Consider the following 27,036-nt stretch of genomic DNA (forward strand, 5'->3'; position numbering starts at 1 on the left):
CGTTAATAGAACAAACTACTGAGGCAAACAAACTCTTTCCACCCTAACACCTTGGGATAGAAAGTAAGAAGCTACACCTTAGTTAGGTGGATTAAAGCATGCATCACATTAGCTTATGAATCACTGAAGTTATTTGTGCCAGAACATCTCAGCATATTCAACCATGACAACTTCAGCAGCTTTTTTCAGCAAATGCGCCTTTTGCAAAGTATGCAGAGTGGCTATGCAGGCTACACCAACAGCATTCATTAAGCATTACAAAATTGATAAATGTTCTTCAGCAAAGGCAGCTTTGGGAAGGAAGTCCTCCAGCAAGTTATTTAATAGGCAACTGTCGCATGGTTCCCACTGAGAGGTTTTTAGCTTTAGTGCATCTCACCATACCATATATTAGCACCTCTAGAGAAGGAACCCTTGCTCTCACTTGAAAGGGGTTTCTCAGAGGCATTGAACACATGGTAGGTCCTTGAATTTTGGGGATGACTGGCAGGCAGCATAAATGCTTAATTCTGTGAACTGCCCTGAGACCTTATAATGAAGCGTGTTATATAAATTGAATGAACGAATGTAGGGAGGATTGTTCTGCTTTCACAGTTGGAGGCAATATGCTTCTGAATACTAGTTGCTGGAAACTACAAAAGGGGAGAATACTCTTGTGTTCAGGTCCAGCACAGGTTCTGGTTTTCCCCAGGCAAATGATTGGCCACTGTAAGAACAGGATGCTGGATTAGAAGGGCCATTGGCCTGATTCAGCAGACTCTTCTTATGTTCTTAGGTTTTCTCCTGTGCTGCATTGCTTTGGTGATTTGTTCTGTATATGAGTAATGAAACAGACTGGTCAAGAGATGAAGGAGCAAGGAACAGAGAAAGGTCTGTGTTTTGTGTCTTTGGGCAAAAATGGGTAGCATAGCCCACCATGCCATCTGAGAAACGTATTTCAGGCAAGAAAAATGGTTCCTTTTCTTTTTAGTAGGCTTAAGTGCTTATGCAAAGGTAATTTGATAGAGTACAGTATATCAGGCTAAATATATGATACTTTGCTTCTTTATTACAGTACTTACTGACAATCTAATGTTAACGTGAGGCTTCTATTTGTTTGCTGAATTTATGCTATTTCAATTCCTGGATGAGATGGCTATAAAAAGATCCAGTATGAGAACCTATAGAAAATTATCTGTAGTTTTACTTAAGAGGAATGTAGGCTGTGTATAGTCCGTGATGGTTGAAATTATGCAAATGAGCCTGACTGGACTTTTGGCCTCTTTGCTTTCTCCACCCTTCCTTTATTTTTTAATATATATGTATATACTAAAATAAAATTCTCAACATGGTTACCGTATTTTTCGCCCTATAGGACATACTTTTTCCCCTCCAAAAATGAAGGGGAAATCTGGGTGTGTCCTATGGGGCGAATGCAGGCTTCCGCTGAAGCTTGAGAGTGAGAGGGGTCGGTGCGCACTGACCCCTCTCGCTCTCCAGGCTTCAGGAAGACATCCACAGCCTAGGCAGCCCTGCGGGAGTTCCCGCAGGGCTGTCTAGGCTGCGGATAGCAGCCTGCTTCCCGGAGTGCCGGGCGTGCTGAAAGCAGAGCGCCCGGCGCTTCAGGAACACATCTGCAGCCTAGGCAGCTCTGCAGGAACTCCCGCAGGGCTGCCTAGGCTGTGGATGTCTTCCTGAAGCCTGGAGAGCGAGAGGGGTCAGTGCGCACCAAGTTCCCTGCAGGGCTTCCCACACTGCAGATAGCAGCCTGCCGCCTGGCGCGAAGAGCACCCTGAAGCAGAGCGCCCCTCGCGCCGGGCAGACATCCGCAGCGTGGGGAGCCCTGCAGGAGTTCCCGCAGGGCTCCCCACGCTGCAGATAGCAGCCTGCCGCCCGGCACGAGGGGCGCCCTGAAGCAGAGCGCCCCTCGTGCCGGGCAGACATCTGCAGCGTGGGAATTTCCCCCCCTTTATTTCCCCCCCCCAAAAAAAAAACTAGGCGCGTCCTATGGGACGCAGCGTTCTATGGGATGAAAAATACGGTAAATGTTTTTTTTAAAAAACCCACTTAAAAATTAGATCTTCTTTCCTAGTTAGTAGGGCAAGGGCAAACCATATGTTTGCTGGTTTGGATTAAATGGAACATCATGGCTACCTTACATCAGGAGGGGAGAGAGGGATATCCCATGTCAGCAAGTTTAAGGCCCAGGCATGTTAATGTCAGAACGTAGCTTACCATTATTTTTGAACTATACCTGTACTTAGATCATGTAAATTGCTTCAGTGGAATTAAGATTTCACTTCCTTTTACATAAGTTCCCAATGAAGTGCAGAAATCAGCAAAAGACTGATTTAATATCATATTATGTATAATCTGGTGAAAAGTGTAGAATAGAATAACTTACTCTCTTTCTGGATGTCTTGCAAATTACTCCAACACAAAAGTTACTAGTGTACAAGATAGTGTGCAGGTTGTTGTTTTTAAAGATAAAATCAGATAATTCTGCATTTATCTTGAAATGAATCTCATTTCTATCAAGCATATGATATGAATTTCTGTGTAAAAGATTTTTTTAAAAAAAATTACTTCTGAGGACAAGGCGTTTGTGTATTTATTTATTTACATAACACAGTTTGTGTGTGTCTATATGAATTATTGTTGCAAATTTTAAAAAGTAGCATGATCAACCAAACAACATGGATGCTTAACACTTGGATAAGTGCTATTTTGGTTTGTAATTACCTGTTTTGTTTACTTGCAGGTGCAAGTGAAGGTTTTTGCTTTTGTTTGGTTAGACTTGACTATGATTTTGGGAAACAAGCCAACTTCAAAATATGGTTCACGATCCTAGCTTTGTTTCCTACCATGTATAATAATCACAATTCTCTGATTGGGAGAAATGAGTTGCTGTCATCAGTTTAAAATGAGTGGCATGCATGGAAAAGTTTTTTTCTTTTGTTACATTTATATCCTGCCTTTACACCAATGAGCTCAAGGTGTCCTACACAGGTCTCTCCCTTTCCATTTTATCTGTGGGTTAGGCTGTGAGGTAGGTGAGACCATAACTGACCCAAGGTAATCCAGTGAGCATCATGGCTCAGTGGATATTACTATACAGAAGGTTCTGGAGATAACAGCTGGTATCTGTTGAGCAGGTGCATTTTGCTGCAGATGATGGAAAGGCAAGTGTCAGTCTAGTTTTGTAGTTATGAACAAATATTTATAACAATGAGAGTTTAACAAATTGTAAAACTTGGAGTACATAAAATAGTGTGAGCTGGATTTGAGTGCATTATTCTGGTGAGAGACAGGATGATGGCTTTTGGAGTAGAGACTAGATCTTAACAAATCAGAACATTTTCTTTTCCCTGTGTTTATATGCAGATTTATATGTACCTTCATGCATACAAAAGAGCTGAAGGACAGCTTTCAAGCTCCCAGGACTTGCATTCTTCTCCCCTGTGTTGTGTGTGAGAGGCTTGGAGCCATATGACGCTGTGGTACAGGAACAGGAGATGTTCTATATCTCTTGGCAGCATATGCAGCTACCCAGTCTCTGAATACTCAGAGCTTGCCGAAGTAGCCCAAATGGGCAGACTGCTTCTGTTTGTACTCCACAGATGGTCTGACTGGAGCAAGCTTGCAACTTGGGAGGTTCTGGTGAAGGGAAGGAAGCGCCCTGGATGTGGAGATTCTGTAGCTCTTCAGTAATCTGATCCTTGCAAGGCTGTGTCTTGGCAGCTAGGAAACACTAGAGAGCAACTAAGTCAAACTTAGTGGTCAACTATGCATAAATCACTAGATCCATGGTGGCTGTTTTGATGATAGGGGCTGCATGGGTATGAAACAGTTTCTTGACCCTCAAGCTTAAGGGTAGACTGAATAAAATTGTGAGTTATGTGACATATAATACTGTTGTTACACTGCTTGATCTTTCAAAATGGTAGATATTAATTTCTCTCTATTGAAAACAAGACCATTCTGCTTCCAAGTAATTGTTAAGATTACATGTGAGCAATCCAAGGCCCTCAAAGACCTTCCCTATGGATTGGCAAACCACCGCCTGTGGCCCTCTGTACTCCCAGTCCTGTTCTTCTTAGCCTGCCAAACAGTTGTTTCACTGATGGTGGAATACTAGAACCTTTTTATCTATAGAAAGTGTCTGAAATGGTTGCTTAAATCCAGGCTCTATAGTTACTTACTTGAAATATTTAACACTTTATGTACTATTTCACAATGTTGCTCTGTAAATATTTCTCTTAACTTGACTATTCAGATATTTATCCAAATATAATTGCAATGGGTTTTCCTGCAGAAAGACTTGAAGGAGTATACAGAAACAATATTGATGACGTTGTGAGGTAAGAATTTGTGTCTGTGCATCTTAATGTCATCTGGGAGTAAATGTATAAATATGAGATTTCTTGGGGACAAAATGTTACATCCCTCTGTATGTTCCCTTCCACAGGTTTCCCCATTTCTGAGATTATCACATATTTTATTCAAATGAGAACCAAAACAATGTTTTGGTATCTTTTACAATGCAGTGTGTTTTTCTCTGCCAAATCTGAAACAAAAGCAAATATTAAGATTTGAAGTTTTAAGGTAATTAACTGAAGTATTACTTTTTTACATGACAATATATCAGCGTTATGTTTAATCTAGCTAGTGCATTCATCATTACTATTTTTATTTTTGTATAATTCTGCAGTTTGGTGTCAGTTCAGCAAATCTAGTACCTCTGAATTCATCTATGCACTTAATAGCCATATTGTATAAGGCAGAAATTAGTTGACATGTTTGGCTGTTAATTCTCCAGCTCTTCAATGAACGTTTGGCTTTCTAATTTTAATCTCTGCTAGTATGTGAAATCTGCGTATTAGGTATAACATTAACAGATTCCAATCCCAATCCCCTTCACTTTTTTTCTAATCCTCTCCTTCTATGCCAGCCCACACACGTACAATAGATGGAAGAAAGGGAGGGGGATGACAGAACAGGAATGACCTCATGATGATTTTATATAGTCTTGTTCCTTTTTTTGTCATTGTTTTGTGAAACTGTAATTCAAGTATTTACCCTCCCAAAATTTTCCACCGTAAATGACTTGTAGGGTGACTATAACAATTTATTTTAGCGTTATAATCTAAAAGCTGCGGGAGGGCAGCTACACAAAGTTCTGGTGATAGAGAAGTATCATATTTTAGTGCTGAAAGGTGAAACTCATCTAAAACCAGGGTAAATAAGATCAATGATTTAATAAAAACATTATTTTAAAAGAAAACCCACTTTTTTGGGGGGGGGGGAATCATATTACATGCTAGACTAATATTAAATATGGAAACAATGCCTTATGAGGAACAGCTAAGGGAGCTGGGCATGTTTAGCCTGGAGAAGAGGAGGTTAAGGGGTGATATGATAGCCATGTTCAAATATATAAAAGGATGTCACATAGAGAAGGGAGAAAAGTTGTTTTCTGTTGCTCCAGAGAAGCGGACACGGAGCAATGGATCCAAACTACAAGAAAGAAGATTCCACCTAAACATTAGGAAGAACTTCCTGACAGTAAGAGCTGTTCGACAGTGGAATTTGCTGCCAAGGAGTGTGGTGGAGTCTCCTTCTTTGGAGGTCTTTAAGCAGAGGCTTGACAACCATATGTCAGGAGTGCTCTGATGGTGTTTCCTGCTTGGCAGGGGGTTGGACTCGATGGCCCTTGTGGTCTCTTCCAACTCTATGATTCTATGATTCTATGATATAAGCATGTAAGTCCTGTTACTAATCTTCAAGCTAAGTAGATGCTTCTACGAGATCAATTGAGTTAAAGGAGAATTTGATGATTTCTGAAATATGAATGTTCATGCTCTATCTCCAACATAGGCATTTCATTTTCACCTGTTAAAAATGGGGGGGGGGGGGCGTTTAGGAAAATGCATTGCACTGGCATATGTATAAGCACCTGGAACTCTTTGGATGTTGCAGTTGCATCTGTACATAAAATTACAACCTTTCACAAAGTAGTTCAGGTGTTTCCACCTTCGTCCAATTTCTCATTACCTACCACAATCTCTAGCACATACCTCCTTCACATATCATATACACAAAATGTTCATGGCCAGTAAAGTTTAGGTGTTGATTGTGTGAGAAAAATGTATGGAGCAGAGCATCACAATAGCTTACTGAGGTTGCATGCCCTCATATTGGTGGCTACTATGCAGTTCCCTAGATTTTTATTAGTTAGTTGTGGTTTGATATGCTGGTTATCTAATAGCTTTACAATGGAGCACTTCTGTATATTTAGAAAGGAATAGCCACATATGAGTTAATTCTTTTTAAAAACCATTCTAAAAAATTTTTTTACACAAAAAGTAAAGGTAAGAAAATTGCAAATATTAGCACAAAACCTTTATTAACAACTTTAGTAGACCAACCAAAAAACAGCTCATATTAAAATATTTTGCAAGCTTTCAAGTTCTTCAGAATTCTTCATCAGACTACTTGGTGAACAATGCAGTTCAGCGGGGGAGGGAGAAAATTTGGCTGCTATTGAAACCATAGAGTGAGTTTCTTGTCATATTTTTAACATGAAATGGTCAAGGAAATAGCAGATACTTAAGTGATATGCAGGTATCAGGGCTTTAAAAAAAGAGTTTGAGAGGTATTGATTCATAAAGGTAGGTGATGTTTTTGCAAGATATACTTGTATCTATCTAAATAAGTTGGTGAATTTTATCAGGGATGTTGGTTTCAGTGGCCTTTATTACCCTGTAAGTGAAAGAGCTACCGTATATCAAAAGTGGCATAGTGCCAATAACTAATGCTTTCTGCTTAAGGTTTGGACCAGGGGTCAGCAAACTTTTCAGCAGGGGGCGAGTCCACTGTCCCTCAGACCTTGTGGGGGCTGAACTATATTTTTTTTGGGGGGGAGGAATGAACGAATTCCTATGCCCCACAAATAACCCAGAGATGCATTTTAAATAAAAGGGCACATTCTACTCATGTAGAAACATGCTGATTCCTGGGTCATCAGCAGGCCGGATTTAGAAGGCGATTGGGCCGGATCTGGTCCCTGGGCCTTAGTTTGCCTACCCATGGTTTGGACCCTTGCTAAATTCTTGTTTGCTTCCTCACTGTGACCTTGCTTTGTTCCCTGTTTTGTGAGAGCAGAGTACTGGGGAATTGTGCAAAAGTGAAAGTGTGCATAGAACAATAGGCAGTGTTTTTCATTGGTTATGGAATGAGTAGTGATTGATTATATGAGATTAAGGCTTGCACTTTCTCAGTTGCATTTATTTTGCAAGTTATTTGGAATTGGGCAATTAATGTAGTTTGTGATTAACTTTCATTTAGCTGCTTTAGTTTTCCTCATCTAAATTGAGGTTGAATCCCTTATTCTGAGGCAGATTCTATGAAATCTAAAATTAAATGCTAGTATTAAAGAGTACTAATTCTTACCCTTGCATAGAACAATAAGGCCATCTTTAGAACAACATCTGCTTCAGTTTCTCAATAAAAATGCTTCATGGAGTAAACTGCAATTTTAATTTCACACACTTTCTCACATTAGTAATTGTGAGGAAACATTTGTGCAAATTAAGGGCAGCAGCAATAGTAGGTACTACATACACATCAAAATTGATATCAACATTTAGGTGGAGATAGATACGTCTTATCGAACAACTATGTAAAATAATGATGTCAAATATATGTTTGTGTGACTTGTGTGTGTTTTTCTTTAAGGTTTTTGGATTCAAAACATAAAAACCATTACAAGATATACAATCTGTAAGTATACTTTGCTTCTTACATATACTGACCCAAATATTTCTAACAGAGGAAGTTAAGTTCCTTTTTATTTGATAGGTAGATCTCAAAGATATTCAACAGACTTAAACATGAAAAAATGCTGAATGTAAGCATTGTGAACTTATTTTGTAAGGGTGGTGGTATGGTGCAGTTTAATGTTACTTGGGCTGCTTTAAATAACATGGTAGAATGCCTACCTTGCAGCTTGTAACCTTATGATAAAGTGAAATTATTCCGGCAGTTTTTGTTGATTTCATGACATCGTCACATTGAAGCAAAATTGTTATGTGTTTCATTAAACTTTTTGTGGAAAGCCTTAGTTTGCTATTCTCAGGCTACATTTTATATATTGAATTCTTTCAGATTTTGCTATATAGTTAAATTTCATGTCAAGGATCCTAGGGCTTATAGTAAACTAGAAAGAAACAGATGTATGAGTAACATTTTTATCAATTGAAAAATATATATAAAGAAAAACATAAGAATGACTACATCCACACATGATACTTATGTTCCAGATTTGATTTTTAATCAACTGAACAGTTGATTTTTTAAAATCCAGAACAGTTTACCATTTTAAAAAAGTTATGTTTTTCAAGCTGTTAAATGTTTAGGATTTTTAATAAAAGAAATGATGTAACATTTCTTGATGTAACAGCTAGAGCAAAGAAAACCAATAAAAAGAGCAGCAGCCATCAGTTTCCCATTAAAAACAACAACATAAATTTACATTCATATGGGAGAAAGTGAGCCCTGAAGTACCTAAGGTCAAAATCATTTGAATTGTGCCTGGGAACTCAGTAGGACCTAATAAAACTTTTTCAACCCAGATGTAACATGATCAGACCAACATGTCTCAGTCTTGTTCTAATAGTGTCAAGTGGTTTCCATTGAAACAGCTGGTAAAATAGAGGGGGAAAGCTCAGTTTTAGCAGCAGTTTCAATGCAAACCACTTGGTGCTACTGGAGCAGCAAAGCTCTTATGCTGCAGTTCTCAGGTGCCTGCCAAACAGCTGGCTGCCGGGCACTTGAGAAGTACTATCCAGCTACATTATGTGGGCATGACAACCTACCTGTCACCCATCTTTTGTCATAATGAGATCAGATTGACAGGTTGATTGTCATGCCCCTCCGTCAAAGTTAGCTGGCAGTTTGGGGTCAGCTAAAGAGCTGGCCCATTGGGCCAAAAAGGTTTTCCACCCTATGTTACAGGAATAAGCCTACACAAGCCTCAGACTTGTACTGTTCCTGTCTGTCTTCCTAGTTTGTGCATGCACAGAGAAAATTGAAAGCTTTCCCTCTAGAACTAATCACAGTGACATCCAAATTCTGCAAAATGATTGGTTTTAACTAAGAATATCAGTGGCAAAGCTTTCTTCCTTTTTTGTGTTACAGGTTCATGTTATTGTTCAAGTCTGTAATATCTGTTACTTCTCCAGAATGTTACTCATTAATAGTAATTCAACTTGGTGGAATAATCTGCTTGGTATTTTGATTTGCTGAGCTTCTTTTTGTTTTAACTTCACCTATATCTACTGGCTTTAAATGTTTTACCTATGTGGTACTTAGGACTGTCACTTGGATACTGTACATGGTGAACTTTTAAATAACTCCATGGTAGATTCAAAATGTTGCATTTCATAGGCTTCCTTCAATGTAATATATACAACTTGCAATGGAAGCATTTTTTTTTATTTTTTACAATTCCAACCATATTAGCTTTAGAAGAAATTGCACACTTTTCAGTAACTGGCTTCATGATAGCTGTGGTATTGATCTAGCACAGGGATCAGCAACCCAGTAGGTGTCCCAGACTCTGAGCTTTCATTTTTTTTTAAAAAAAGTCTAGGCCTCCTAGAGGAAAATTGTGGAGCAAAATGTGCAGGTATCTTTAAAGTAATTAGTGTGGCTACCTCATCCCCCCCCCCCCCGGTAGTGAGAAATGCTCCCTGTTACTAAACAGCAACAGCATCTCTCTCTTTCTCTGTCTATGTGGTCTCTAGAATCAGGAATCAGGACCAGCAGCATATAGTTGACTTCCCATGATGAGCATGTCAGGGGTGGTGTTGTCTCTCTAATGTGTTATGCCATGCTCCTTCCATGACTGCCATAATTAGTGCTCCCAGCACTCTCAAAAATGTGCCTTTCACCAGGGCAGATTTCAATCTAAAATTCAGAAATAGCTTGCTGGCCAGTTGAGAATGTTACTATTATAAAGCAGTTTACCAACAGCCTGTTGATTGCGGTTGAAGGACGGAATACAGCATTTAGTTTTTGGGGACCAAATATATACATTGGGTTTTGTAAACCTATGGGGTACTATTAAATTCACAGTATCATTTGTAGTGATCTTAAGGAAATTGAAAAAGTTGTCTATCTTCAAAGTATTGTTTTTACCCTCTGCTCCTCTTTTACAAGAAATTTAAAGAACTAGTTTTGTGCTAAGTATCTGTAGACATAATGAGTACCTAATACATAGCAGTCTGCAGGGTCACATAGACCCACAGGAACATCTGTGTATGGTTTTCAGTTTTCTCAGTCATTCCAGTAGGGATAGAATTGATCCCCAAAACTGTAGGAAAGAAAAAAAGGAACATTTCACTAAATAAAGGAATCTTCTAAAATGTCATATGGCAATATAATAGAAAGGGAACCTCCATCTAAATCTGTCTTCATAACAACTTTTTGAAGTAGGCTTATTAGGCCAGGAGTTGGTGGTCTGACAGAGCGTGAAGGTCACCCATTGAGCTTCATGAGAGCATGGAAATGTGGATTTGGTTCTCTCTGATCCAGGTCTGATGCCTCACTGTTACAGACTCACCCTCCCTTCCATATCTGTGGACTTAACATGCACCACATATTTATTTATATGGCTTGAAGAACATCTGAAACTTCTGGCTAAACATATATATTAAGCTTAATGGAAGTGTTGTTTCTAATATGGATATAGTATTAGTTAAAAATGTATTTGAAAATGATAAATTTTCTCCCTGGTGAGTAGTTTTGTTGAACTTGTAGTTAATGTATTGCAACTTTTATTTCAGATGTGCTGAAAGACATTATGACACCGCCAAATTTAACTGCAGAGGTATGCCTGTTCTTTCATATTATTTCTCCTAAACTAAGAAGCAAAATGGATTGCAAGTGATTAGAGAGGGATGTTGCTAATGTAGCAAGCCACAGATTTCCTATGAATTTGATATCCAGTAATTTCTGTGTTGGCCCCAGACAGTAAATAATGATTAGGAAAGGAATTTATCTTTTCAATGAATCACTTTTTCCTGTTCTATATCATTCAAAATTTATTCGGAAGAGACTTGTACTTGGCAAGGACTGACATTCCCATGTATGGATACTAAGTACAATGTCTGTGCATAAAGCACTGTGTTTTCTCAGGTGTCAGTCACCTGATGTCATTATGACATCAGACGATTATTTGTGGGTCCTGCCCACCTGTCAAGTTGACCCGCGGAATGGAGGAAGATAAAAATCTGGCATATCCAGCCAAAAAGGAGCCCCACCCTACCCTGTGTTAAACAGTAGTGAAGACTTTTTGGATATAACAGTATGGCTATAACAGGCTGCTCTATGTACTGCAGTCTCTTTATAAATTTTTGATAATATAAATTACTGATTTTTGGCTGGCTCTGTTTTATTCCACGACCAAATTATGACATACCAAACTCTGTGTAGGCCATGAACAGCATATAGTAGCCCACGTGTGACTTAATTTTTTGCTGCCTTACTGGGATTCCCAAACACTTGGCAGGTCATAATAAATGCCTTATGGGCTGCATTTGCCATGGTATGTGACAAATTACACAAGCCTTTAATAGATGATTGCTTATGCAATTTGTATACTGTAAATCCTATAATGATTAAAACATCTAATATTGATATGTTAGATTTAACAGTAATCTGACTCTTGACTAATCAGTACACTCTGTTTTATAGTTGCACAGTATCCTTTTGAAGACCATAATCCGCCGCAGCTGGAGCTTATCAAACCTTTTTGTGAAGATCTTGACCAATGGCTTAGTGAAGATGGCAGTCATGTTGCAGCAATCCACTGTAAAGCTGGAAAGGGACGAACTGGTGTAATGATTTGTGCATATTTGTTACATCGAGGAAGATTTCAGAAGGCACAAGAAGCCCTAGATTTCTATGGGGAAGTAAGGACCAGAGATAAAAAGGTAAGAAGCTTGATTTTACTACATATGCATTATGCCTTTATTTGTAAATCAATTGTGTAGGGTATCTTGAAACTGGTGGGTGGTTTGTTTTTTGTTTGCTTTTTTGACATACTTATGTTTGTGCCATGAATGTACAGTAATTCTAAAAGTGGTACCATTTTTTAGATTTTTTTCTTCCACAAATGTAGTCAGCAACCTTTGCCAATAAAAGGTTGGGGGAGAGGAAACTCAGTCTTAGGTATGGGCAAAATTAAAAAATTCCTTCCAGTAGCACTTTAGAGACCAACTAAGTTTGTTATTGGTATGAGCTTTCATGTGCATGCACACTTCTTCAGATACTTCTTCAGATACCTCCAGATACCTCCAGATAGTTGGTCTCTAAGGTGCTACTGGAAGTAATTTTTTTATTTTTTATTTCCCCCCCGACTATGGCAGACCAACATGGCTACCTACCTGTAATTAGGTATGGACAGTCATGGGCAGGAATTCCGTTCCAAGATGGCGGCGCATTCATATGCTGCGGCTCTGAGCTCCCAATACCTCACCTACTCACGCACAAAACTGGTAAACATCGGGCTCACAAGAAAAATAGAGGTAACTAGAGAGTTTCAAAGGTCTCACTGTATACCAAACTGCATAGTAAGACCTCCAGGATCTCTATGGATTGTTGACGGGAGGGGGAAGTGCCGAAAGAAGCGAAAGAGAAAAGAGCGAAAGCAAAAATGTGGTTGCAGAGCTGGTCTGTTAACCCGGCTTCGAAAAAGACCCACGAGACCAGCACTGCCAAGCGTCTTCCTGACCAACACCAGATCTCTCGTCCACAAAATTGACCAACTGCAGCTGCTGATGGCAGCAAACAAGCTTCTTTGTGAGAGCTGTGTGGTAATTATTACAGAAACTTGGCTACATTCAGCAGTACCGGATGCGGCAGTTGAGCTGATAAATTGAATAATTTATCGCTCTGATAGAAATGGTAATTCTGGTAAAGCTAGGGGCGGAGGAGTCTGTATTTACATACACAATGGTTGGTGCGTTAACAGCAAAGTAGCTTACAAGTATTGCTCCCCAGATCTAGAATTGATGGCAGTTACATGTTGGCCATTTTATTTGCCTAGAGAAGGAACTGTCATTATTATAGCTGTTTATATTCTATCCGATGCTAATGTCAGTGCGGCACTTTTTAAGCTATATGACGTCATCTCCCAGCAGCAGCATATCCACCCAAAGGGTGCCGTTGTTGTGGCAGGGGACTTCAATCAAGCCTGCCTAAAGACGGTTTTTCCTAAGTTTGAACAGTTTGTGAAATTTCCCACTAGAGGACAGAATATTCTAGATCTCACGTATTCCAACTTGAAACAGGCATACAGGCCAATCCCCTCCCCCCACTTAGGCTCATCCGACCATTCTTCAGTTTTTCTATGTCCGAAGTACATCCCTCTCAGGAGAAGAATTCAGTCAGTTATAAAAACAGTTAGAATTTGGCCAGAGGGTCTCTTAGTCAGCTCCAGGATTGTTTTGAGAGCACTGATTGGAGCGTGTTTGAACATCAAGTTCTTTTTTTTTATAATAATAATTTTTATTAATTTTCCAATTTTAAAACAAAACAACAACAACAACATAAAAACATCAACCAATACAGACAAACACAAAAAATAAATTCTTAACCTCATTTTCATAAGCCTCCTTTCTCGGACTTCCCCATACCTCACCCTTTTTGCATCCTTATTTTACAGTTTTTCAGCAACCCTTTTAGCCAATTAAATTTAAGTTTATTATCTTTCTCAATTTCACCTTAAATCCTCAAACATTTTCAGCTGCAATTCTGCATCTTCCTTCCCCTTGACATTTTAGCACTCATCAATATTGTGACAGTTCTTAAGATAAGCTTTGAACTTCTTCCAGTCTTCCTCCACCGTCTCCTTCTCTTGGTCACGGATTCTGCTGGTCATTTCTGCCAATCCCATAAAGTCAATCACTTTCGTCTGCCATTCTTCCAGCGTGGGGAGTTCTTGTGTCTTCCAATACTTTGCTAGAAGAATCCTTGCTGCTGTAGTGGCGTACATAAAAAAAGTCCTATCCTTCCTTAACACCAATTGGCTGACCATGCCCAAGAGGAATGCCTCTGGTTTCTTATGAAAAGTACATTTAAGTACCTTCTTAATTTCATTATAAATCATTTCCCAAAAGGCTTTAATCTTTGGGCAGGTCCACCAAAGGTGAAAGAAGGTACCTTCAGTCTCATTACATTTCCAACATTTATTATTGGGCAGATGATAAATCTTCGCAAGCTTAACTGGGGTCATGTACCACCTGTAAATCATTTTCATAATATTTTCTCTTAGGGCATTACATGCCGTAAATTTAATACCGGTGGTCCATAACTGTTCCCAGTCAGCAAACATAATGTCATGTCCAACGTCCTGTGCCCATTTAATCATGGCTGATTTAACTGTCTCATCTATTGTATTCCACTTCAGCAACAAATTGTACATTCTTGATACATTCTTAGTATTGGGTTCTAGCAATTCTGTTTCCAATTTTGATTTCTCCACCTGGAAGCCAATTTTCCTGTCTTGTTTAAAAGTTTCCATTATTTGGTAATAATGAAGCCAATCTCGCACTTTGGGCTTTAATTTCTCAAAACTCTGTAGTTTAAATTCACCGCTTTCTTGTTCTAAAATTTCAGAGTATTTTGGCCATTTGGATTCCATATTAAGTTTCTTCACCTCCTTAGCCTCCATAGGTGATAACCACCTAGGGGTTTTATTTTCCAACAAATCCTTGTACCGTATCCAAACATTATATAATGCTTTCCTAACAATATGGTTTTTAAAACCCTTATGAACTTTAACCTTGTCATACCCTAAATAAGCATGCCAACCAAACCTATTATCAAATCCTTCCAAATCCAGAATATCTGCATTCTCAAGAAGTAGCCAGTCTTTCAACCAGCAGAAAGCTGCCGATTCATAGTACAGTCTCAAATCCGGCAGGGCAAACCCCCCTCTTTCTTTTACATCAGTAAGTATCTTAAATTTTATTCTGGGCTTTTTGCCCTGCCAGATAAATTTAGATATATCTTTCTGCCACTTCTTGAAACAATCCAGTTTATCCACAATTTGTAATGTCTGAAACAAAAATAACATTCTAGGCAATACATTCATTTTAATCACTGCAATTCGGCCTAACAAGGAAAGCTTCAAATTTGACCATATTTCTAGATCTTTCTTTACCTCTGTCCAACATTTGTCATAATTGTCTTTAAATAAGTTCACATTTTTAGATGTCATGTTAATCCCCAAATATTTTACTTTCTTTGCCACCATTAACCCAGTTTCATTTTGGAATCTCTCTCTTTCAACATTTGTTAAGTTTTTTTCCAGAACTTTAGTTTTTTGTTTGTTCAACTTGAATCCTGCCACCTGGCCAAAGAATTGAATTAACTCTAAAACTCTTTTTGTACTAGTGTCTGGCTCTTGTAACGTCAATACTAGGTCATCTGCTAATGCCTTCAATTTATAGTGTTTAGCTCCGACCTGAACTCCTTTTACCAGCTGGTCCCCCCTGATCATGTTCAACAAAACCTCCAGGACTGATATAAAAAGTAATGGGGATATCGGGCACCCCTGCCGTGTCCCTTTTTCTATGGATAGTTCATCAGTAACCACATTATTTACAATTAACTTAGCCTTTTGTTCAGAATATATTGCACTTATACCATTTTCAAACCTTTGGCCTACCCCCATCCCATGGAGATTCTTCTTCATGAACTTCCAAGAGATATTATCAAAGGCTTTCTCCGCGTCCACAAAAATCAGGACTGCCTTCGTATTAATATTTACAGTTAGCAGTTCCATAATATCAATTATGTTCCTTACATTATCTGATAAGTGTCTTCCTGGGAGAAAGCCTGCCTGGTCCTTATGAATCTCCTCTGAACATCAAGTTCTGCATAGATACACAGATGCTATACTCTCCTATATTAAAGTATGCATCGATAATGTAACATCGCAGAGATGCATTAGACTCTATGGGAACTGGTCGATCATGATCTTTTGGACCACCGCTTTGCCGATGTGGGGATACAGGGCATAGTCCATAAATGGCTGTGCTCTTTTATCTCTGGTCGGGGACAGAGGGTGGCACTAGGGAGGGAGTTGTCGGTGCGCCACCCTTTGGTGTGTGGAGTGCCGCAGGGCACAGTCCTCTCCCCGATGCTTTTTAACATCTTTATGCGCCCCCTTGCCCAGATTATCTGGAGCTTTGGGCTGGGTTGTCACCAATATGCTAATGACACTGGGCTCTATCTGCTGATGGATGGCCATACCGACTCGATCCCTGACACACTGACCAGATGTTTGGAAGCTGTGGCTGGATGGTTTCGTGGGAGCCGATTGAAACTAAATCCTTTGAAGACAGAGGTCCTCTGGCTGGGTCGGGATGGTATGGGGATGAGGGACCAACTCCCTTCTCTTGCGGGGTCCCAATTAGTGCCATATCCTTCCGTTAAGAGTTTGGGTGTAATCATTGACGCCTCCCTTTCCATGGAGGCGCAGGTTACAACAACCGCCAAGGCGACATTTTTTCACCTTCGCCGCATCAAGCAGTTGGTCCCTTACCTTTCCTGCCCCGACCTGGCCACAGTGATCCATGCGATGGTCACCTCCAGGCTTGACTACTGTAATTTGCTCTACGCGGGGCTGCCCTTGAAGCTGCATTGGCTCCCAGTGGAGTACAGGGTCAGATTCAAGGTGCTGGTTTTAACTTTTAAAGCCCTTCACGGCCTAGGACCCTCGTACCTACGGGATCGCCTCTCCTGGTGTGCCCCACGGAGGACCTTAAGGTCCATATATAGCAACACCCTAGAGGTCTCTGGCCCTAAGGAAGTTAGATTAGCCTCAACGAGAGCCAGGGCTTTCTCAACACTGGCTCCGGCCTGGTGGAACTCTCTGTCTCTTCAGACCAGGGCCCTGATCTCTTTCCGCAGGGCCTGTAAGACAGAGTTGTTCCACCTGGCCTTTGGCTCAGAATCAGTTTGATTCCCTCCCCCTTTTTCTTTTTCCTTTCTCCTCCTATGATGAGATTGCTCCCTAATTGTTTTAATATTGTATCTTAATCTTTTAAATTGTATTTTAATCAACTTGTTTTTATTATTGATTGTTAGCCGCCCTGAGCCCAGTCTTGGCTGGGAAGGGCGGGGTATAAATAATTTATTATTATTATTATTATTATTATTATTATTATTATTATTATTATTATTATTATTATAGCATCCACACAAGTTCTGCCAAAAGAAGATAGGTCTTCAGTTCACAGATGCCGAGCCTCTTCTTCCTTCCAATAGCAGCTCAAATGGTCAAATGGAGTGTAATATAATTGGTATATGATTACTTATTTCAGAATCTGAATTTGAGCATGAAGCATGAGAAATAAAGTAGTTGCTTGTGCCCATTGGGACTGGTAGGACAGATAGCAGCCTGCTGCCCAGAACGCGGGGCGCACTTAAGCCGCGGCTGGGGGAAAAAAAATAAATTTTCCCCCCTTTATTTTCCCCCCAAAAAACTAGGTGCGTCCTATGGGCCGGTGCGTCCTATAGGGCGAAAAATACGGTACATGGCATCTGCTTGGGAGAGGATCCTGTTGTTGACACAAGTAAGAATGGTCAAACCCAGAAAGCTTAACGTTTATTGGACAAATACTTTTAGACTATCATGTGGTCGCACTTTGTGTTCAACACCCTCTGGCACTCTCTTCTGACGGTCACTCATTCTGTGTTGTTCATGCAAGCTACAGGGTCCACTTCTTCAAAGACTTATCATCTGTCCTCTAAGTTGTCATTCAAGCCTTCCACTTTTAAGATGATTAGCTTTAAATTTTTGGCATTGAGATATTTTACTTTTTATATCTTGGCATTGAGATATTTTTTTTCTAGATCTGAAGCTATGGAACCTTCCTTCTTTGTTATTTCTAATTCCATGGCCGCTAAATCTCCCTTGATAGCAAATACAAGGTTACTTTCAAATGATTATGATTTGGGAAATGGCATCTGGCTCTACAGTAGTTGGTTGCACTGAGTTTGTAATTTCTTCTTTGAAGATATATCTCATCGAATAAAAACAACTGTATTTCTGTCCTATCAGGAGCTTATGTTGGAATTTATGATTCTCCTCCTCCACGTGCTATCCTTATGACTGAGACATAGGCTGATAGTGAGTAGCCCAAGGTCACCCAGGGAGCTTCATAGTTGTGTGGTGATTTTAACTCTGGTCTCCTATATCCTAGTCCTTCCATGTTCTGGAAAGGCAAAGAAGTGAATACATTGGGTTGGGGATTATATTATCAGTAGGGTTGAAAGTTTAGGGCATTGCCTTTTTTAGCAGTTCAGATTGGCACCTTTAAACAGTTCAGGCTCTGGTCCTATCTGGGAGGCATCCCCATGAAATTTAGTCGGTTTACTTCTGAGCAATATATGGTTATTGTGACATTAACACACACTCAAAATTGTGACAGCAGGGATCCCTTCTAAATGAAGATTGGACACTTTTCAGTTTGGTTAGGCACTAAGTATGTAACTGCAATGCTTTAGTGTCCACACCTTTGCAAGAGAGGATGGGATAAAACCAAATGGCCCTGCCCATGTGACTTTATTGGCTTCACATACATAACCTCTTTGGTCATGTCATGTAACCATTGCAGTTAAGCACTTCTCTTTCAAGTCCATTATTTTCAAAACACCTCACTTCTTATTTGTCCACCTTTCATGTTTGGTAGAGGGGAGTGTGGATATACTTATTAATGCTTGAAAACTTTCCACCCACAAGATTTGCTTATCTAAGTGCAAACTGCTCTCTCTCTCTGGATTTCTTGATTATTTTCCTCCTAGGGTGCCTCTATGTATAGTACTTAGTAGTGAATCATCTTGATCTTTGATCAAAGTACATGCACTGGCAGATTGGGCTTCCTATTTGCCTCTGGACAAGATGTTGTGGTTGATATGCCATAGTGAAAAACTTTCTTGTCATATTTAATTTGAGTACAACACCTGGAGTTTGCTCTTCCATCAGTCATAAGTAAACTCTTGGAACCTATAGTTAAGATAGGGTACAAATTGTGATCCTACAATATTGTTGCTTTGGCACTTACTTCAGCCAGTCATATTAGTGAATTTTCAGCTTTGTATGTTAACTCTTAAAGGTAAAGGGACCCCTGACCATTAGGTCCAGTCGTGACTGACTCTGGGGTTGCGGCGCTCATCTCGCTTTATTGGCCGAGGAAGCTGGCATACAGCTTCCGGGTCATGTGGCCAGCATGACTAAGCTGCTTCTGGCGAACCAGAGCAGTGCACGGAAATGCCATTTACCTTCCCGCCGGAGCGGTACCTATTTATCTACTTGCACTTTGACATGCTTTTGAACTGCTAGGTTGGCAGGAGCTGGGACGGAGTAACGGGAGCTCACCCCATCACAGGGATTCGAACCGCCAACCTTCTGATCGGCAAGTCCTAGGCTCTGTGGTTTAACCCACAGCGCCACCCACGTCCCATGTTAACTCTTACCTGCTTTTAATCCACTAATTTCATGATTTCCACAACAGTTACTCACAACGTTTTTCCTCCTCTAAGGTTTCTGGAGAAGAACATGCTGTTGTGCTTGAACTTGCAGAAAGTTTTAGCCATCAGTATTGATAGAATCAGATCCTTCCTTAAATTTCACTCCCTCTTTATTGCTTACGGCAATGGCAAAACTTAACACATTTGATTGTAAGTACTGTAGAGTTTGGAAACTAGCATATGTTTCTACTGTTAGGGATATCAGCTCAATTTTAACATCCAAAACTGCTTGTGCCACTAACATGCCTAATTGCTTATATCTGAAATATCTTTCCACTTGTTATTATCTTTACTGGTTGATCAGCTTTATTTGTTTCTAAACAACATTTTTGCATCTTGATAGAGCTGCCTGTACTGTATCTGATCAGTACAGAGGTAGTTGTAAGCATCTTTGAAGTTTGGGTGCTGCAGTACTTTGTTCTTAGAGTACAGAACTTGCATGGTTGCTTCTTGTATCAATTCGGTATTATTTGGACATGGCTACTTTCCATTAGCAAGTTGAGAGACCTAGGCTGGTAGGGGCATGGTCTGGTGTATGAAATAGCAGTGCTTGAACGTCATAGTATATCAATCTTTATAGAGCTGCTGAGAGGTGGAAAAGCAGTAACTATTCAGATTCACCTTGAAAAACATGAGGCATCATGGTGCTAGTGTTCTTGTACAAAGTCTTATATTAATTGCACTATCATTATAAAACCCAAGGAGCCGTATTTAATTATCCATGATCTCTGAGCAGGCAAGGGCTTCAGGAGGTAACTGGAGTTCTTTAACTTTCTCTTCTTCCACAGCATTGCAACCTATGAAGAATACGGGCTTCTCCACTGCAATATATTTCAGAGAATAACAGGGTTAATCCTCCAAGCTACCTTTCTTAATAGGATGCATACCTGGAAGCTCTTTAATTCTCTCCACCTTCCCATCCCTTGGTAACATTTTTATGCTTTCACTTAGGTCCCTGTTCTCTGTAGTGCTAGTTGAATACTTTTCCTGTTGATCTTGCTCATGGGAGGGGAGGGGGGATGTGATTATCTATGTATTCGGTATTGTGACATAAGGAATTTATCGTAAATACAGTGTTTTGCTTGGAGCCTTGAGGTTTTTGCAGAATTGAGCTGCTTTTTAAAGCGCCTAAAAAGGTTCAGAATTAATCTTGCTATAGTAGGCTGAACATCAAAACAAATGGAAAATCTCTGAATGTACAGGTATCAATATTTTTCTCTTCATTTGGAATGCAGAATTGATGGTACCTTGCTGGAGTTGGATTGTGTATATACCCTCAGAAGTGGATGATTAAATCAGTGTTATCAGAGTTGAGTTGTTATTTTCAGTACATTAATGTACTGCTATTTAGTGGTTTTCTACAGGTGATATCCCTGGTTCAACATTCTGGCTTGAGGGGTTTTTTTGTCTGAAGTTTTAGTGTTGCATTTATGTTTGGGGACAACAACAATGACTTACAGCTTGAAAAAGAAATCAGTTACATGTGAAGAAGAATCTGGAGGATAGAAATGTTATGAACTGTGAAAGTTAATGAGAGAAATTTTCCAGTGATTTTTGTTTCATTTGGATGCAGTTTGGCAAGAGTGAGTCTGAACACTTTACGTAACTATACCTGAGTGTATTGATGCTCAGCACTGGTTAAGGTCAAAATGATTTTCTAAACGTTTATTGAATATATGTAAAATAATTCTTTACAGCTGAAAACGCTGGCAGCATTAAGATAAATTCAACAGTGTAAATAAGTATTGAAGGATGCAATAATGGAATACTGATTGGTATAGTTTTTGTAAAATATGCAGGGATTTAAGATATGTAAAATGAACCATGGAAAGAGATTAACGGAAGTCACTGATATCTTAAGGATTTAAAATGAGTATTTGAAATTGTAAAACAGAAAATTTAATAAAAACAAACAACATGATTTTCTAGTTTCTAATCTCAATAAATACCTTGTTTCATTTTGGGCTGAATAGAATCAACATTTGTTTTGAGTTGTACCATGTAAATGGCTTACAGTATTGAACAAATATGGCATAGATTACGAGAACTACCCCTTGTTTAAAATAAATTGTTTTCAGTATACCAAAATATTTTGTATGTGTTGCAAAGTTCGGTCATTAATAGATTTAGCTATATTCCAAACTTCTGAAAAATGACTGGTGTGTTTAGAAACTGGAAAAGAACATGTCTGTGAATAGAAAATTCTGAAAAATAGTTACTTCATTATAGAAGAAAAAGCCTCCATAGTTTACAATGCAGATGCTTTCATGTGCATGCAGATCAAAGTATAGTGCAGAATGGAAAAATAATGTACAGTCCTGGTTTTGAAAACAGTTTTACGATTCTCAGTATTGGTTTGCAAAGGAAAAGGATAGTGGTTATACTATAACTTTCAGCTCTCATGATCAGAATTGGACCTGTACAAATAATCCATCCTATTCTCTGTGTGGAACATATATGAATTTAGGCCTATATTCAGATAAACTATGACAACTCAGCTGTGATTTCCATGACTAAAACAGTTGACTGCACTTTTATTTGTTTTAAGGACTGGTACTTATTTCCATACAATAACAGGAGCATGATGACTAGTGATAGTTGGTGATGTGTAGTCTGTTTTGAACAACTGAACAGGAACTTAATCTTCTGTATTAGTATTTTTATACATGGTAAAGTAGAGAAAAGCAGAAGATCAGTGGAGTCTAGTAGAATAAATTAGTGTTATCTTGATGCTTTCTGTGGATACTTCCTGCTACCATTTAAAATATCAGAACTACAGGGCCTGCTGAAATTTCTCCTTCTGCCCGTTTCTTCTTATATTTCTACTTCTTATAATGAACTACTTATGTATTATTGCATGTAACTTTGCTGCAATCGAAGACAGGACCTGGATAATCCACTTTTTAATTAACCCCACCCAATGGACTAGAATGTGGTCTAAATCTCCCTTTTAGTCCATCTCAGCCAAAAGAAGGGAACTCGCCCTGAACCTCACCTACAGGTGGTACTTAACACTATGGAAACAGGTGCTGATATGCCCAGGAACCTCACCAAAATTTTGGAGAGATTTCACCTCCACAGGCACATACCTCCACATGTGGTAGGAATGCCCCCAAATCCAACTCTTCTGGACAGCAGTCCTACAAGAAATATGCCAAATAGCTAAACCAGTATTAGAACTCAACCCAGAACTGGCACTACAGAACACCTTCCAAGACCATAATGACCACTCACATTATACGGAGCTTATAACCCACGTACTCTCAGCAGTCAGAAGCTTCATAGCCAGACACTGGAGAGACCTGTCAGGGTGAACATGGACCAGTGGTACCAAATCATATGGGAAACAGCCTTGCTAGAAAAGCTAACCTATAAAGTGGAACTGACACGGGGACAAATAGAAGAGGGCGCCTCCACTTCATCACATACACAGCCTAGCAAGACAACAAGAACCCACCAACAGCATACAAATCAACCTGGCTTACTTGACCCAGCAAGCCGCCCCCCATGCAAACACACCCCATTGCAACTAATCACAGACAACCAACCATACCCTGGGCCTCCAAACTCTCTCACTACCAAGGAAAAGTAACAAGTGACTAGAAAGATAACCTATCTAGTTGATGCTGAGACAAAACCCCGCACGTCCACTGTAAAAAAATATAAATTTCACCACCACCCCTCCTCTCTCTGCTCTTCTTCCTGACCTTATACTGTACTCTCAACACGAATATCTCATAATATCTCAAAAATGCGACATTTTTCCACCTTCGCCGCATCAAGCAGTTGGTCCCTTACCTTTCCTGCTCCGACCTGGCCACAGTGATCCATGCGACGGTCATCTCCAGGCTTGACTACTGTAATTCGCTCTACGCGGGGCTGCCCTTGAAGCTGTCCCAGAAACTCCAGCGGGTACAGAATGCTGCAGCGAGGCTCCTCACGGGGTCTCTGCCATGGGAGCATATTCACCCAGTGCTTTTCAAGCTGCACTGGCTCCCGGTGGAGTACAGGTTCAGATTTAAGGTGCTGCTTTTGACCTTTAAAGCCCTTCACGGCCTAGGACCCTTGTACCTGCGGGACCGCCTCTCCTGGTATGCCCCACGGAGAGCCTCAAGGTCCATAAATAACAACACCCTAGTGGTCCCAGGCCCTAAGGAAGTTAGATTGGCTTCAACCAGAGCTAGGGCCTTTTCAACTCTGGCTCTGGCCTGGTGGAACGCTCTGCCTCATGAGACCAGGGCCCTGCAGGATCTGATTTCTTTCCGCAGGGCCTGTAAGACAGAGTTGTTCTGCCTGGCCTTTGGCTTGGAGCCAATTTAATTCCCTCCCTCCCTCCCTCTCTTTTTTCTTTTCCTTCTCCTCCTGCAATGAGGCTACATTTTAATATTTTAATGTTCCATTATTTTAATGTTGTATTTTATTTTGTTTTTAAGTTGTAATCATTCATCTTGTTTTTATTATTGCTTGTAAGCCGCTCTGGGGAGGGCGGGGTATAAATAAAAATTATTATTATTATTATTATTATTATTATTATTATTATTATTATTATTATTACAAAGGTAAATGATCTGTAGAAAAGACTGTACAACTTGTAAAAAGAGACAAGACGTACTTTTGTAAACCAAGAAAATCTTTAATAATAATAAAAACCAACTATTGTAGGTAACCAGTCTTCTATGCAGCATCATGGAAGTGAGTGACAGAATATGGAATTAAACTGTTATAAAAGAAGAAGTTCAAGAAACATTGAATATACATAGAAAACCATTCCAAGATTTACGTAATGGGAAAGCATTTACTGATAGCTTTTTTCTTTTCTTTTTGGTTACAGTTAATTTTATAACATGCTACAGGCTTGCCAATGTTTAAGTGCTCTCATACTGGCTTTGAAGTGTACATATTAAGGAGCATAGGAATTAATTGAGAGATAAGATTCATATTCAGAAATCTATGAAAGTCAAGTAACAAAGTGTGAAAATGGCATACATGATTAGTATTCTTGATCTTATAGATATTTATTTATTTATTTAGGGAGTAACTATTCCCAGTCAGAGGCGCTATGTATATTACTATAGCTACCTGTTAAAGAATCATCTGGATTACAGACCAGTGGCCCTCCTGTTTCATAAGATGATGTTTGAAACTATTCCGATGTTTAGTGGCGGCACTTGCAGTAAGTATCTTTTTAAACATTTTTACTTTGAGAGATTGTCTTCTAATATTTGTATTTACATCTGTTCACTGTTGCTCTCATTTCATAACCACTTTAATTTTGGCAGAGTTAGCCATGTCTGTAGACTAAGGGTCAGAGTCAACTAGCCTGGTGCACAGTGGCAGCTAGTGTAAGGACTCATACTAGCACAATAGGGCTTTCCTCCTCTGTGCCCCCCACCTCCCTCAGATCCTCTCTGGAGGGTCAGGAGACACCTAAAACAGCACATGGGAGGAGAGGGGAGGCCATTTGTCTGGCAAGTAAAAATTCTTGTGTTGATGGAACTATCGTATTAGTACAACGTTGAATTCCATTTTCTCTCTTCCCTCCCTGCCTGCAAAAGAAATTGGCTGGAGTATTCATTTGTTCACCTAAATGCTTCATTACATTTTTTTCCTGTCACTTCTCCTTTCTAGTTTAGTTTGTAATTCAGAATGAATTATGAAATTCCCACTCTACATTCCATGTAAGAGGCACACAGCCTAATCATATGCATGTTTAAGCTGCTCGAAAATAAGTACCAATGAGTTGAATAGAGCTTATTCCCACATATGTATGCATAGGATTGTTGTCTTGGTCAGCAAGCTTATTTTGCTTTTGCTCAAATTCTTGGACAGGCAAGGTAAGACCTTTCCATACTAGCCTTTAGTTCAAGCCATAAATTCTCATTACTGTATTTTCTGTTTTTTTAAAAACTTAACATCATATGATAATATACATAATTGGTGAGTAGCTTTAGAGGTGAGAAGATGGGCTCTCAAGAGAGAAGCTTACAGCTGTTTTGTTACTCCCTGGTCCTTTTTGCTGCTGCACCAAGCCAGGAATTGGCTTAGTGTGTCATCTAACCCATGGCTTATAGTTAAACTCTGTCCTCAGTAAGCACAAGCTGTGTTGAAAGGGGAAAAGGAATGAGCTCCCCCACCACATGGATAAAAAGGTAAAGGTAAAGGTACCCCTGCCCGTACGGGCCAGTCTTGACAGACTCTGGGGTTGTGCGCCCATCTCACTTAAGAGGCCAGGGGCCAGTGCTGTCCGGAGACACTTCCGGGTCACGTGGCCAGCGTGACATCGCTGCTCTGGCGAGTCAGAGCCGCACACGGAAACGCCGTTTACCTTTCCGCTGGTAAGCGGTCCCTATTTATCTACTTGCACCCGGAGGTGCTTTCGAACTGCTAGGTTGGCAGGCGCTGGGACCGAGCAGCGGGAGCGCACCCCGCCGCAGGGATTCGAACCGCCGACCTTTCGATCGGCAAGTCCTAGGCGCTGAGGCTTTAACCCACAGCGCCACCTGCGTCCCTCTGACCACATGGATACTTGGCAGCAAAAATACCTAATTTTTAAGAAATTCAGTATCTTTACACATGTAATTTGACAATTTGAGAAGAGCTTAATTTGTTTCAACTCTATTATATTAACTGTTTGCGTTAATTAAAACTTGTATGTGATCAAGTATATAGAACAAACTTTCTTCCCAGTTTAGAAAAGCATAACTGATTCTTAACAATACTTTGCTGCTATGAGTCTGAAGTGAACAAAATAATTTGGCCTTCACATAGTCCCAGTAAGTCATAGCTTTGCTTGCCATTATGGAAACCAGGCCATTATGTTAAATCTGTGGTTCTGTTGAGTAGTTCTGTTCCTTGGTTGGCTAGATGTGTTCTAGCTAATTCAGCTGATTAAATTGCCAGTCACTTGCCTTCTAGTTGAGGCTCACTGTATAAACATTCTTCTATGGAAGGCTCTTAAGTAATCCAGTGCTAGATTGATGTATGTATTGAAAATATCACTGTTCACAACAGGCTTAACTTGGAAATGGTTGACTGCTTAGTATAGCAACATTCATATTGATAGTCATGACTCAAACGCTTTAAAAATACTTGCTTCAGGTAAGTGTCTTTCTAATTCTGGACTTTAAATTAATTTTAAACTTCTTGGCTATTTTTATCATGCAGATCCTCAGTTTGTGGTCTACCAACTTAAGGTAAAGATATTCACCTCCTCTTCAGGACCCCCAAGACGTGAAGACAAATACATGTACTTCGAATTCCCTCAGCCATTGCCAGTGTGTGGTGATATCAAGGTGGAATTCTTCCATAAACAAAACAAGATGTTGAAAAAGGTGTGTTTGTTTTAATCTGAGAAAATATTGATCCCCCCCCCAATTCCTTACAGTTCAGTGTGCTATTGGTGGCTTTTAGACATTCTGCCAAAGCGATAAGGAAGGAGATATGACTCACTTA

General features: G+C 39.8%; 1 protein-coding gene across 1 annotated transcript in view; it reads left to right on the top strand.

The window, feature by feature from the left end:
• The window catches only part of PTEN (phosphatase and tensin homolog), a 53,009-nt gene that overhangs the window by 18,306 nt on the left and 7,667 nt on the right, over nt 1–27,036 (top strand). The window contains exons 2-7 of the mRNA XM_079976364.1: nt 4,256–4,340; nt 7,717–7,761; nt 10,827–10,870; nt 11,737–11,975; nt 24,616–24,757; nt 26,749–26,915. Of these exons, the coding sequence (XP_079832490.1) occupies nt 4,256–4,340; nt 7,717–7,761; nt 10,827–10,870; nt 11,737–11,975; nt 24,616–24,757; nt 26,749–26,915 (722 nt within the window). The remainder of the gene's footprint in view (nt 1–4,255; nt 4,341–7,716; nt 7,762–10,826; nt 10,871–11,736; nt 11,976–24,615; nt 24,758–26,748; nt 26,916–27,036) is intronic.

The sequence above is a fragment of the Podarcis cretensis genome (assembly GCF_951804945.1).
Source record: "Podarcis cretensis genome assembly, chromosome: 5".
NCBI lineage: Eukaryota > Metazoa > Chordata > Lepidosauria > Squamata > Lacertidae > Podarcis > Podarcis cretensis.